Source organism: Ruditapes philippinarum, unplaced genomic scaffold (genome assembly GCF_026571515.1).
Source record: "Ruditapes philippinarum isolate M1 unplaced genomic scaffold, ASM2657151v2 ctg185_1_1_1_1, whole genome shotgun sequence".
NCBI classification, from domain to species: Eukaryota; Metazoa; Mollusca; class Bivalvia; order Venerida; family Veneridae; genus Ruditapes; species Ruditapes philippinarum.
Window position 1 is genome coordinate 238,742 of NW_026865847.1, and position 12,965 is coordinate 251,706.

The following is a 12,965-nucleotide window of genomic DNA, read 5'->3' on the forward strand; positions in this document are numbered from 1 at the left end:
TCTTAGAGTTTAAAATGGCAAGCACACTATCTTGTCCTGTGGCTGTCCTGATATTCAAATTTAAACAGCATTCTTATTTCAATGTTGCTTTTTATAAACTTAAGCATTTTGGAGGTGAATGTTTTCAAGTTCTACACTAAGATTATTACAGTTGTTTTTCAGTACAAAAAAGATTTGCTAAATTAGTCTGACAATATATCATTTGCCACAATATTTAAACATTGTATAGGCATATTTTAATGTCTAAAAAATAACCCTATTTATTCTAAAAATACATCTGTAATTATTGGTCAAGTATCATGCTTCAACAAAAATAATAAGTACAGTTGGTAAAATTTCAATGTCTGCAAGTGCAAAAACAAGAGTTAACAATTATGATTTAGACATCTTATATGTGAAATTCTGTTCAAGAAAAATGTTTAAGTATAGAATTCCGCCCATAGTGAAGACCATTCCTTCCCAAGAAAATTTCAAAGTTGAAAATTCTGTCCAAGATGAAATGTTTAAGTATAAATTCTGCTCCAAATAAAATTCCAGCCGGAATTTTTCTAGTTTTCCGCCCAGAAAAGTGAACAAAATATTTTTATTGTGAGACGGAATGATACAGGAAATTGCGTTTCCGTTCCTGGTCCGCCCAGAAATCACTGATTCCGTGTCAATTCCGTGCCAATTCCGCCCAGAATCCGTGCCAAAATTTCGTACAGGATGTAACATTTCAAACCATACAATTTTGGATTGGTCATAAATACACCTGCAATACATGTTCATGTTTTTGCTATTATAATTCATATGTTATGCACATTGTACAGTATAGAGTAGGATGCCCTCAACCTATATACATGTATACCTATTGACCAGGAAATGAACAAATGTTATACAAACTAGAAATGTCTTCACGGGTGCCCCCACACTCCACTGTTTTGTCAATCTTATAGTTTCGGAGTTATGTCCCAGGTAAAATTCAAAGTGTAAAATGAAACAAAGGGCAATAAGTCCAAAATTAGACAAGGCTGTGTTTAGGTTATTTAGCATTGCAGTTCTATCCAATGAGATCTATCTACCTACAAAGTTTCATGTTGATATCTCAAAAGTGAACAAGAGGGCCATGATGGCCCTGAGGTCGCTCACCTGTATATAGGCCCCCGGAGCGGGGCCAGTTTAAACCCCAGGGCTTTTATTTGAACAAACTTGGAAGACACTCATTAGAAGATGTTTCACAATGTTAAGTTTTTACTACACACATGTAATGAAAAACAATGATCTCCCATTAGAAGATGTTTCATGCTGAAAATCTTAGCTCTAGCTCTTTGGGTTCTTTAAAAGAAGATTTTTTAAGTTTTTACTATATGCATATAGGGAAAATCAATGACCCCCTGGGGCGGGGCCAACGTTGACCCCAGGGATTTTATTTGAACAAACTTAGTAGACACTCACTAGAAGATGTTTCATGCCAAATATCTAAACTCTAGCTATTTAGGTTTTTTCAAAGAAGTTTTTTTAAGTTTTTACTATATGCATAGGGAAAATCAAGACCCCCCGGGGCGGGGCAATTTTGACCCCGGGGCTTTTATTTGAACAAACTTTGTAGACACTCACTAGAAGATGTTTCATGCTTTATATCTAAACTCTAGCTATTTGGGTTTTTTCAAAGAAGATTATTTAAGTTTTTGCTATACACATATAAGGAAAATCAATGACCCCCGGGGCGGGGCCAATTTTGACCCCAGGGCTTTTATTTGAACAAACTTGGTAGACACCCATTAGAAGATGTTTCATGCTGAATATCTTAGCTCTAGCTCTTTGAGTTCTTTCAAAGAAGATTTTTTAAGTTTTTACTATATGCATATAGGGAAAATCAATGACCCCCTGGGGCGGGGCCAATTTTGACCCCAGGGCTTTTATTTGAACAAACTTGGTACACACTCATTAGAAGATGTTTCATGCTGAATATCTTAGCTCTAGCTCTTTGGGTTCTTTAAAAGAAGATTTTTTAAGTTTTTACTATATGCATATAGGGAAAATCAATGACCCCCTGGGGCGGGGCCAATTTTGACCCCAGGGATTTTATTTGAACAAACTTGGTAGACACTCACTAGAAGATGTTTCATGCCAAATATCTAAGCTCTAGCTCTTAGGGTTTTTTAAAAGAAGATATTTAAAGTTTTTTCTTTCGGTTGCCATGGCAACCAGAGTTCTGCATGGAATTAAATTCTTTGAACAATTTTTAAAGGTGACCACCAAAGGAACATTCCTGTGAAGTTTGGATGAAATTGGTTTAGTGGTTTATGAGGAGATGTCATTTAAAGTAAAAGTTTACGGACGGACGCCGGACGGACGGACGCCGGACAAAAAGCGATCACAAAAGCTCACCCTGTCACTTTGTGACAGGTGAGCTAAAAAGTATAGTTTTAGAGTTATGTCCCGGACAAAGTTCAAAGTGTAAAAATAAACAAAGGGCAATAATTCAAGTATAAGGCAAGGCAGAGTTACAGTTCTTGTGCTCTGCACACCTACTCAATGAGATCTACCTACATACAAAGTTTCATGTTGATATCTCTTATAGTTTTAGAGTTATGTCCCAGACAAAGTTCAAAGTGTAAATTAAAAAAAGGGAAATCATTTTTAAACAAGGGTGCCATAGTCACAAAATACGCCCGTTTACGAAAGCTTTAGATGGAGATGGGGGCATTATGGATAAGTGTTATCTAGCAAGCAAGTTTTTATCCTTGGCACAGCCGCACTGTGTTGTTAAATGAACCTTAAAACAAATCAGTAGGGAAGATAAAAAGTACATGTAATTGTAATTTAATAACTAAAAAATTCTGATTTAAGATTTTATTCTAGGGAAATACATTTCATTACAATTCTTAATCTTTGAATGAGCTGAACTGATATTTACTTGAAAATTAAAATATAATTAAATTTCTATGAGAAAGTATTTACATTTGATAAGGTAATTACTGTATGATCTTTATGAACAAATACCAAGTCTACAGAACACCATAGTTATCACAGTTAAGAATCTTGACCAATGAATGAAACATGTGTAAATAAATGTTACATTCTTTAGAACATACTCAAGTCCAAGAAAGAGGATTATTTTATGCCCTTTGATTAAATTCTATTTTTAGAATTGAAAGTGAAAGTAGATCAAGGGGAGTAATTGTGTAAGTCATTTATGAACAAAGTAATAACTTTGTTGTTGCCCTTTGATTAAATTCTATTTACAAAATCTGGATATTTCATCATCTTTAGTGACCTTGACCTTGTATATATTGACCTAAATTATATGTTTCACAGCCATAGTCTTGATAATGACAGTTTGTGTTACAATCCCTCAATAAATGATGACTAAATGGTCCATATACACATCTTCATATTTTTATCTGAACTTTGACCTCTATGTGTGACCTTGACTTTGGCCGCAAGGACCTGAATCTTGCACGCGACACTCCGCCTCACAATGGTGAACATTTGTGCCAAGTAATATTGAAATCCCTCTATACATGTGAACATTTCTATGAAGTTTCATTAAAATCCCTCCATACATGTAGGAGATATGCTCCGGACAAAATTGGACGCCCGCCCCGCCCGCCCGCCCGCCAGGGGCGTTCCCATAATACGTCCCGTTTTTCAAACGGGCGTATAAAAAGGCTAGGCAGAGTAACGGTTCTTGTGCACTGCACACCTACTCAATGAGATCTATCTACCTACTAAGTTTCATGTTGATACCTCTAATAGTTTTAGAGTAATGTCCAGACAAAGTTCAAAGTGTAAAAATAAACAAAGGGCAATAATTCAAAAATTAGGCAAGGCAGAGTTACGGTTCTTATGCACTGCACACCTACTCAATAAGATCTATCTACCTACAAAGTTTCATGTTGATACCTCTTGCTGTTTCAAAGTTATGTCCCGGACAAGAAAAGCGGACGGACAAAGCGGGACTATATGCTCACCCTTCGGGGGGCATTAAAATTGACTGACTTGACTTAGTGACCAAACAAGATTGCATTTGAGAAAAATGCTATGCCACCGCATGGTTCAAATTTCATAGCTGTACATCAAAGGACAAGAAAGTAGGTCACATCATCAAAATCTAGGTCACCTGATATCAAAGTTCAATTTTACAACTAAAACTGTGCACATGGTCAAAATTTCATTGCTGTACATCAAAGGACAAGAAAGTAGGTCACTGTCCCCTTGGGCAAGGCAAAATTTTGACCCAAGGGTTTAATTCAAAACAATCTTGATACAGGTCCACCAAACAACATTTCAAGTCAAATATCTAAGCTGTAGCTTTCTCCCATTCAGAAAACATTTATTTTTTGTTTTTACTATGTGTACATAATGAGAATCACTGCCCCCAGGCAGGGCCAATTTTGACAGCAGGGGAAAAATTTGAACAACTTTGGTAGAGGACCTATAAATGATATTATATATCAAACATCAAAGCTCTATGCCTTGTACCTTCTGACAAAAATATTTTTTATTTTTTCACTATATGTACATAATGAAAATCAATGACCCCCGGGGCGGAACCAATTTTGACCCCAGGGCTATAATTTGAACAATCTTGGTAGAGGTTCACTTGGCAAAAACTCATGCCATATATTTAACCTCTAGCCTTTGTCAATTCAGAGAAGATTATTTTTCAGGAAAACTATTGCCTCTGGGGCAGGGCAATTTTTACACTAGGGGCATAATTAAAACAACTTTAGTAGAGGACCCATAGATGATATTATATACCAAATATCAAAGCTCTAAGCCTTGTACCTTCAGACAAGAGATTTTTTTAAACTTTTTACTATATGTACATAGTGAAAATCGATGTCCCCTGGGGGTGGGGCCAATTTTAACCCCAGGGCTATAATTTGTACAATCTTGCTAGAGGTTCACTACACAATGTTTCATGCAAAATATCTTAACTCTAGCCTTTGTAAATTTAGAGAAGATGATTTTTTAAAGTTTTTACTATATACATATAAGGAAAACCTTTGGCCCCCGGGGCGGGGCTAATTTTGACACTAGAGGCAAAATTTGAATAACTTTGGTAGAGTACCTATAGATGATATTATTTAACAAATATTAAAGCTCTAAGCCTTGTACTTTCAGACAATAAGATTTTTTACTATATGTATATATTGAAATCAATGACCCCAAGGGTGGGGGCAATTTTGACCCCAGGGCTATAATTTGAACAATCTTGCTAGAGGTTTAATACACAATGTTTCATGCAAAATATCTAACCTCTAGCATTTGTCAATTACTAGAAGAATTTTTTTTAAAGTTTTTACTATATACATATAAGGAAAACCAATGACCCTTGGGGCGGGGCCGATTTTGACCCCAGGGCTATAATTTGAACAATCTGGGTAGAGGTCTACCAGACAATGCCTTATGCAAAATATCTAAGCTCTAGGCCTTTTGGGTCTTTACAAGAAGGTATATTAAGTTTTTACTATATGTACATATAGTGAAAATCAATGACCCCCGGGGCGGGGCCAATTTTGACCCCAGGGTTATAATTTGAACAATCTTGTTAGAGGTCTACCAGACAATGCCTTATGCAAAATATCTAAGACCTTTTGAGTCTTTACAAGAAGATTTTTTAAATTTATTCTTATAATTCCTTTTGGTTATACATGGCAACCAGATTTCTGCATGGAATGAAATTCTTTGAACAACTTTGGAAGCCCTTCACCCAAGGATCAATCCTGCCAAGTTTGGTTGAAATTGGACTAGTGGTTTTTCACAAGAAGTTTTTAAGTTCACTGTATAATCTATATAACACACACACAAACACACACACAGGTGAATCGCTATATGCCACCGCATAACAGATGCTGCGGTGGCATAAAAATCAATAGGGGTTATCTACTGGTCATGACTAGTCACTAGGTGATAGTGACCGTAAAGGTTGTATCAGAAATTTTATGATAAGTTATCACAAATCTTACCGAATAATATATGCATAAATTTCATGAATTATGTAGGCCTCCTTAATGACAGCCAAATTGTTATTTTACATTAGACCTTGAAATGTGTATACAAAATGCATTTTTAGTTTAACAAGAGCCAAGTCAACATGGCCATCCCCCGCCAAATGTGTTTGCTCATTGGAAGAATGTATATGTAGTAGAGCAGAATAATTCCATTTTAAGAGGTCTTTAGGTAATGAAAACTGATGGCTATAGTGATTACAAATTTGAAACCTATGTGAATACTGATGGCTGAAAATAACAAAGGGCAATAACTGAAAAATAATAGAGGGTAGGTTATCATTCTTGTGTGCTGCATCCCTCCTCAGTAAAATCTATCCACCTATGAAGTTTCAAGTTGAGACCTCAAATACTTTTTGAGAAAAAAATTGAATTGAAAAATTAAGTATGAAAAATAACAAAGGGCAATAACTCAAAAATTATAAAAGGTAGAGTTATCATTCTTGTGCACTGCACACCTCCTGAGTTAGATCTATGCACCTATGAAGTTTCATAATGATATCTCAAAGGCCTTTTGAGTTATGCTCTGGACAATTAATTTTGAAAAATAAACAAGAGCTGTCCGTAAGACAGCGCGCTCGACTTTTTTATTGCTTGCCAATAAAAAAAGTTTTTGCAGTAAAAGGCAATACAAGAATCTCTGTATTTTTAAAGTGAACAATGGCCATGAGCATTAAGATATTTAGTGAAGAATTATTTTATTATGACATAATTTATGGTAAAGTGAACAAGTGGATAGGAATGAATTTTTTTAGATTTTTTAAGTTTTTTAGTGCTTGCCTATAATACAAAACATTGACAGTTAAGGGCCATAATTCAAATAAAATCTTTGACAGAATTACCTTCTCCTGGACATGTTTGGGAATCATGATTGTAAACAAGTATTCCAACTTTCAAATTAATATCTCAAACAGTTCAGTCAAAAAGTGGACTGGTACTAAAAACTTAACCAAGATTCTAAGTCGATAAAAGGCCTTAATTTTTAAAACAAATCCTTGACAGAGTTACCTTCTCTTGCGTACAGATGGGGGTAATGATGTGAAATAGCATTAAAAGTTTCAAAGCAATTTCTCAAAGGGTTAAGGCAATAAGTGGATTTTACCCATATTCAATGTATTTTCTAAGTCAAAAAGGGGCATAATTCTGTCAAAAACCTTGACAGAGTTATGTCCTCTTGTCTGTTGATGAAGGTCGTGATGGTAAACAAGTATGGTCAGTTTCAAAGCAATACCTCCAATGGTTTTGAAATAAAGTGAGGTGGTACAAAAAACTTAACCAAGCTCAATACACTTTCTAAGTCAAAAAAGGGCCATAATTCTGTCAAAAACCTTGACAGAGTTATGTACTCTTGTCTGTAGATGGAGGTTATGATGGTGAACAAGTATGGTAAGTTTCAAAGCCATACTTGTAATACTTCTGAAATAAAGTGGGGTGGTACGAAAAACTTAACCAAGGTGTGACGCCGACGCCGACGCCGACGCCGGGGCGAGTAGGATAGCTCCCCTTTTCATAGAAAAGTCGAGCTAAAAAAGGGCAATAACTAAACAATTATGCAGGGTAGAGTTATCATTCTCATGCACTGCACTCTTCCTCAATGAGATCCATCCACCTATGAAGTTTCAAGTTGATACCTCAAATACTTTTTGAGATAAGCTCTGGACAAAATAGTATGAAAAAGAACAAAGGGCAATAACTCAAAAATTGTACAGGGAAGAGTTATCATTCTTATGCACAGCATTCCTCCTCAATAAAATCTATCCACCTATGACATTTCATGTTGACATCTCAAACACTTTTGAGTTATGCTCCACTCCGGTGAAAAATTAGGTATGAAAAATAACAAAGGGCAATAACTCTAAAATTATGAAAGGTGGAGTTATCATTCTTGTGCACTGCACACCTCCTGAGTTAGATCTATGCACCTATGAAGTTTCATAATGATATCTCAAAGGCCTTTTGAGTTATGCTCTGGACAAAAATTAATTTTGAAAAATAACAAAGGGCAATAACTCAAAAATTATGCAGGGTAGAGTTATCATTCTTGTGCACTGCGCTCCTCCTCAATGAGATCCATCCACCTATGAAGTTTCAAGTTGATACCTCAAATACTTTTTGAGATAAGCTCCGGACAAAATAGCATGAAAAAGAACAAAGGGCAATAACTCAAAAATTGTATAGGGAAGAGTTATCATTCTTGTGCACTACATTACTCCTCAATAAGATCTATCCACCTATGACATTTCATGTTGATATGTCAAACACTTTTTGAGTTATGCTCCAGTCAGGTGAAAAATTAAGTATGAAAAATAACAAAGGGCAATAACTCAAAAACTATCGAAAGGTAGAGTTATCATTCTTAAGCACTGCACACCTCCTGAGTGAGATCTATGCACCTATGAAGTTTCATGTTGATATCTCATAGGCTTTTGGAGTTATGCTCTGGACAAAAATCAATTTCGAAAAATAACAAAGGGCAATAACTCAAAAATTATGCAGGGTAGAGTTATCATTCTTGTGCACTGCACTCCTCCTCAATGAGGTCTATCCACCTATGAAGTTTCAAGTTGATTACTCAAATACTTTTAGAGATATGCTCCGGACAAAAATGTCGGACGGAAGGAGACTATTTCTATATCCCCGCCGCCTTTTCGGCGGGGGATAACAAGGCAGTCTGAAGGACGGCTAAATCCTCTTCCGCAGCAGACATGAATGTGTACAGTACTTCTTGACCTTAAACAGACCATGACCTTGATTTTGTGCCATGTATATCATAAGCACATAGTCTCATGACAGTAATTATTTGTGCCAAGTTTTTAAAATCTTCCATAAAGTCAAAACGTTATGGAGAACATTTAAGCTTGACCTTGGGGGTAGCAACCTGGATGTTGGGTTCTGCACATCATTTCATAATGGTGATCATTTCTGCCAAGTTATTTCAACATTTTTTCAGCAGTTTAAAGATCCTGTGTTTTTTATGGTTTTATATCATAAATATAATGCTCAAATGAAGATTTATTAATACTGTAAGTTCCAAAAAGCATTATTTGTAAAGATATTACCAAATTTACATTTTCATGTTAATAAAGGGAGGTAAATTTATTTTCCATAAAGTCTAAGTCAAATTTTTCAGTAAGAAATGAATGCATATATTTTAATGATTACAATATAATGTGGAAAAATATTTGCAGTACATATTTTACATATTCCTCAATGTTTGAAAATTGATTTAGAAGCATAATTATATACACATATAAAATTTCACTTAAATATGGTAACAACTTTAATCACAACATACAGGATATTAAAAAGTTATGGAGCAGACAATTGTAATCACAAGCACAGATGGACGGACGTACAGATGGACTGACAGACAGAGGCAATTCAACAATATCAACAAGGCAACTTTAGTAGTTGTGTTATTGGTCGGAAACCTTTTTGACGTATAAGGTCAATGTAACTTTGACATTTGACCCTTAAATCAATAGCGGTTATCTACTGGCCAAGACCAATGCACCTGTGAAGTTTGAAGGTTAAGGACCCATGAGTTGTTGAGATATTGATCAGAAACTGTTTTTACCAATTAGGTCAATGTGACCTTGACCTCTGACCCCTTGACCTCCCAAAAAATCCATTGAGGTCATCTTCTGACCAAAAGCAATACATTTGTGAGGTTTGAAGTTCAATGGTCCATGGGTTGTTATTGATAGGAAACTGTTTTGACAAACAAGGTCAATGTGACCTTAACCTTTGCCCTAAAATCAATAGGGGTTATCTACTGGCCTAGACCAATGCACCTATGCATTTGAAGGTCAAGGGCCTATGGGTTGTCAGGTTATTAATGGAAAATCTTTTTTACCTTTAAGGTCAATGTGACCTTGACCCCTTGAGCCCAAAATCATTAGGGGGTCATCTACTAGCCAAGACCAATGCATCTACAATGCAATGTTTCAGGGCTAACAGCCCATGGGTTGTCAAGTTATTGATTGAAAACCGTTTTTAAATACAAGGTCAATGTGACGTTGACCTTTGACCCCAAAATCGATAGGAGCTACTGGTCATGAACAATCCCCATACCAAGTTTGAAGTTCCTAGCCCTAAACGTTCTTTAGTTATAGATCTGAAACCATTTGGTCTACGAACCGACTGACCGACCGACCGAACGAAAGACAAATGCAAAGCAATATACCCCAACTTCTTTGAAGAGGGGCATAATAATACTTACTATTAGAGGCTGACATAAGAGCTTGTATTGGTCTGAAGAACATCATTCCAACCATCATGATGGGGAATATAGAGATTGTGTTACCTGCCATCCACATAATGAAAAAGTTCATTGGAATTTGTTTAAGAGGGCCAAGAGCAACATCCCAAGATTTCTGGAAAATAAAGCATTGCAATACTGAATACAACAGCATTTTTTTTACTTAAATGAGAAATAAGATGTTTTGCAGATCTAATGTTAGAAAGATTAAAAATTCTATAACTGGCGGAATACAAGTCTATTACTGTTTGAAATAAATTCCATTATCTGAACAATCATGCTATTTTCATAAAATTGTAGTCTTTTTTTTTCACATAAAGGCCAATGAATATTATGTTTTCATATAACATGTGTTGCCTGATGCTGAGGAGAAAATGGACTGTTTGATCCCTGCATGTCGCAGCTACTTTGTAGTATGTTGCAGCTTCAGGAAAGCACAGGACACACATAACAGGCGAAAAAACACCATTTTTATTCAATTGTCCTGTTGCTTTGCCAATTATTGATATACAAGTAGAAATGTTTTCATGCCCCAGCAGAATATTTGTTTAGCTGATCAAATATGACTTTGAGCTTATTCTATGACAGGTCAAATAAGCACAATTGAGAATTTTCAAATGAACTCCCTATATTGTTTTTTTTTACTGTTCACAAAGTTGATTCACAAAATGTCATAGTTTTACAGTCTTTGGAGGCTTGAAATCAAGCTAATATGCCATATTAATTAGTTTTCTAATTTAAATAAAGTCTTTAGATTTAACCTGTTGAAAAAGCTAATCTTCAAATTATTATAGCACACTATCAATTGGAAAACAGGTAACAGTCGTTTTTCATGAATACGGTATTGTAACAGAGTTGGACTTTTACTATGTCTGATATCATATGAATAATGGCTAACAGCAAGGATTTAAAAATGTAAAAAATAAAAAAAAAAATAATGGCAGCTTATTTTTTTTTAACGAAGTTTAAAAACATTTGTTAAAATTTTGCCACTGGGAATATAAAATATTATTAGTCAAGTGTAGTTTTTATATACATGTAATTGCAGATTATATATAGAAGGGTTTTTGTCACAAAAACGTTTGTCTCCAAAAACTATGTATGGTCACTCATGTAAAGTTTCATTAAAATCCCACCAGTAGCTTGACCTGTGAAAGCTGGACAATAGTTTTCTATTTTTAGCTCTGGCAGCCATTTTGTGCAGCAAAGCGGAACGTGCCGATGATGTGCATAGCTAGGAATGGTACTGAAAACTCCTGTAAAGTTTGGTTTAAATCCCAATGATCAGTAGTTTGACCTGTGAAGGCCGAAAAAGATTTTTCTTTTTTTAGCTCTGGCAGCCATTTTGTGCAGTGAGGCAAAACATGCTGTTGATGTGCACAGCTAGGGGTGGTACTGATCACTCCTGAACAGTTTGGTTGAAATCCCCTCAGTAGTTTGACCTGTGAAGGTCGAACAAGATTTTTCTATTTTTTAGCTCTCAGGCAGCCATTTTGTGCAGCAAAGCAGAACTTGCCGGTGATGTGCATGACTAGGGATGGTACTGATCACTCCTGTAAGTTTTGGTTTAAATCCCACGACCTGTGAAGGCCGGACAAGATTTTTCTATTTTTAGCTCTTGCGGCCATTTTGTGCAGCGAAGTGGAACTTGCCGTTGATGTGCACAACTAGGGATGGTACTGATCACTTCTGTAAGGTTTGGTTTAAATCCCACCAGTAGTTTGACCTGTGAAGGCCGGACAAGATTTTTCTATTTTTAGCTCTTGCGGCCATTTTGTGCAGCGAAGTGGAACTTGCCGGTGATGTGCACAACTAGGGATGGTACTGATCACTCCTGTAAAGTTTGGTTGAAATCCCACCAGTAGTTTGACCTGTGAAGGGCTGACAAGCTTAATGCGGATGGATGGACAAGACAGATGGTGAAGGCAAAAACAATGTCTGGAGACACAACAATAAATGTTTTTCTGTAAAAATTATCAGTTAGTAATCTTATGATTTTCCATTACAATTACCACAGTTTAAATGACTGAATCAAAAGGCTTTATATTTTAATTCATTTCAAATAAAAAACTCTGATATACTCTGTCTGTAAGAAACACACTTTATAAAAAAAAATTGAAAAGAAAATTTATTCTGAATGAAATGGTTTTTAAATGTTTTGCAAAGGGTGTGGCTATTTTAAGTAGAAAAGACTTAAAAGATATTAGAATAAATTTTGTTAAAACTGATGACTGGAAGTTTTATAATGTTAAGCATTATATTGAAATTGATAAAACATTACATACATTAACTAGAACTATCACTAAATGTGATTAATACCCCCACAAGACTGCTTCGGAAATGAGGATGTTACTAGTAACAGAATACCTTGTAAAAGAATTGAAATATAGAGTTATGGTTGTGGGTAGTTAAAGATAGTTGTGGTTCTTATATGTTGCATTTCCTTTCAATGTGGTTGGCCATTGATGAAGTTTAATTGAATTACTCTGTAATAAGTCCAGAAAGACAAAGAAAAGGTACAAAGGGCAATAACTCTATAAATACTGAAGATAGAGTTATAGTTCTTGTGCACTGCACTTCCTCTTATTGTGCTTGACCATTGCATGAAGTTGTTTTGAATTCCAGCCAGTACGTTTTAAGTTATGCTCCTGACAAGGAAAAGTATCAAAGGGCAGTAACTCTGTATTTTGTCAAAATAAAGTTAT

The 12,965-nt window shown here is 35.5% G+C and overlaps 1 protein-coding gene across 1 annotated transcript in view; it reads right to left on the reverse strand.

Annotated features, from left to right (window-relative positions):
* LOC132730544 (ER membrane protein complex subunit 4-like) overlaps positions 1–12,965 on the reverse strand; it is a 32,354-nt gene that overhangs the window by 7,309 nt on the left and 12,080 nt on the right. The window contains exon 3 of the mRNA XM_060716500.1: positions 10,222–10,375. Coding sequence (XP_060572483.1) covers positions 10,222–10,375 — 154 coding nt within the window. The remainder of the gene's footprint in view (positions 1–10,221; positions 10,376–12,965) is intronic.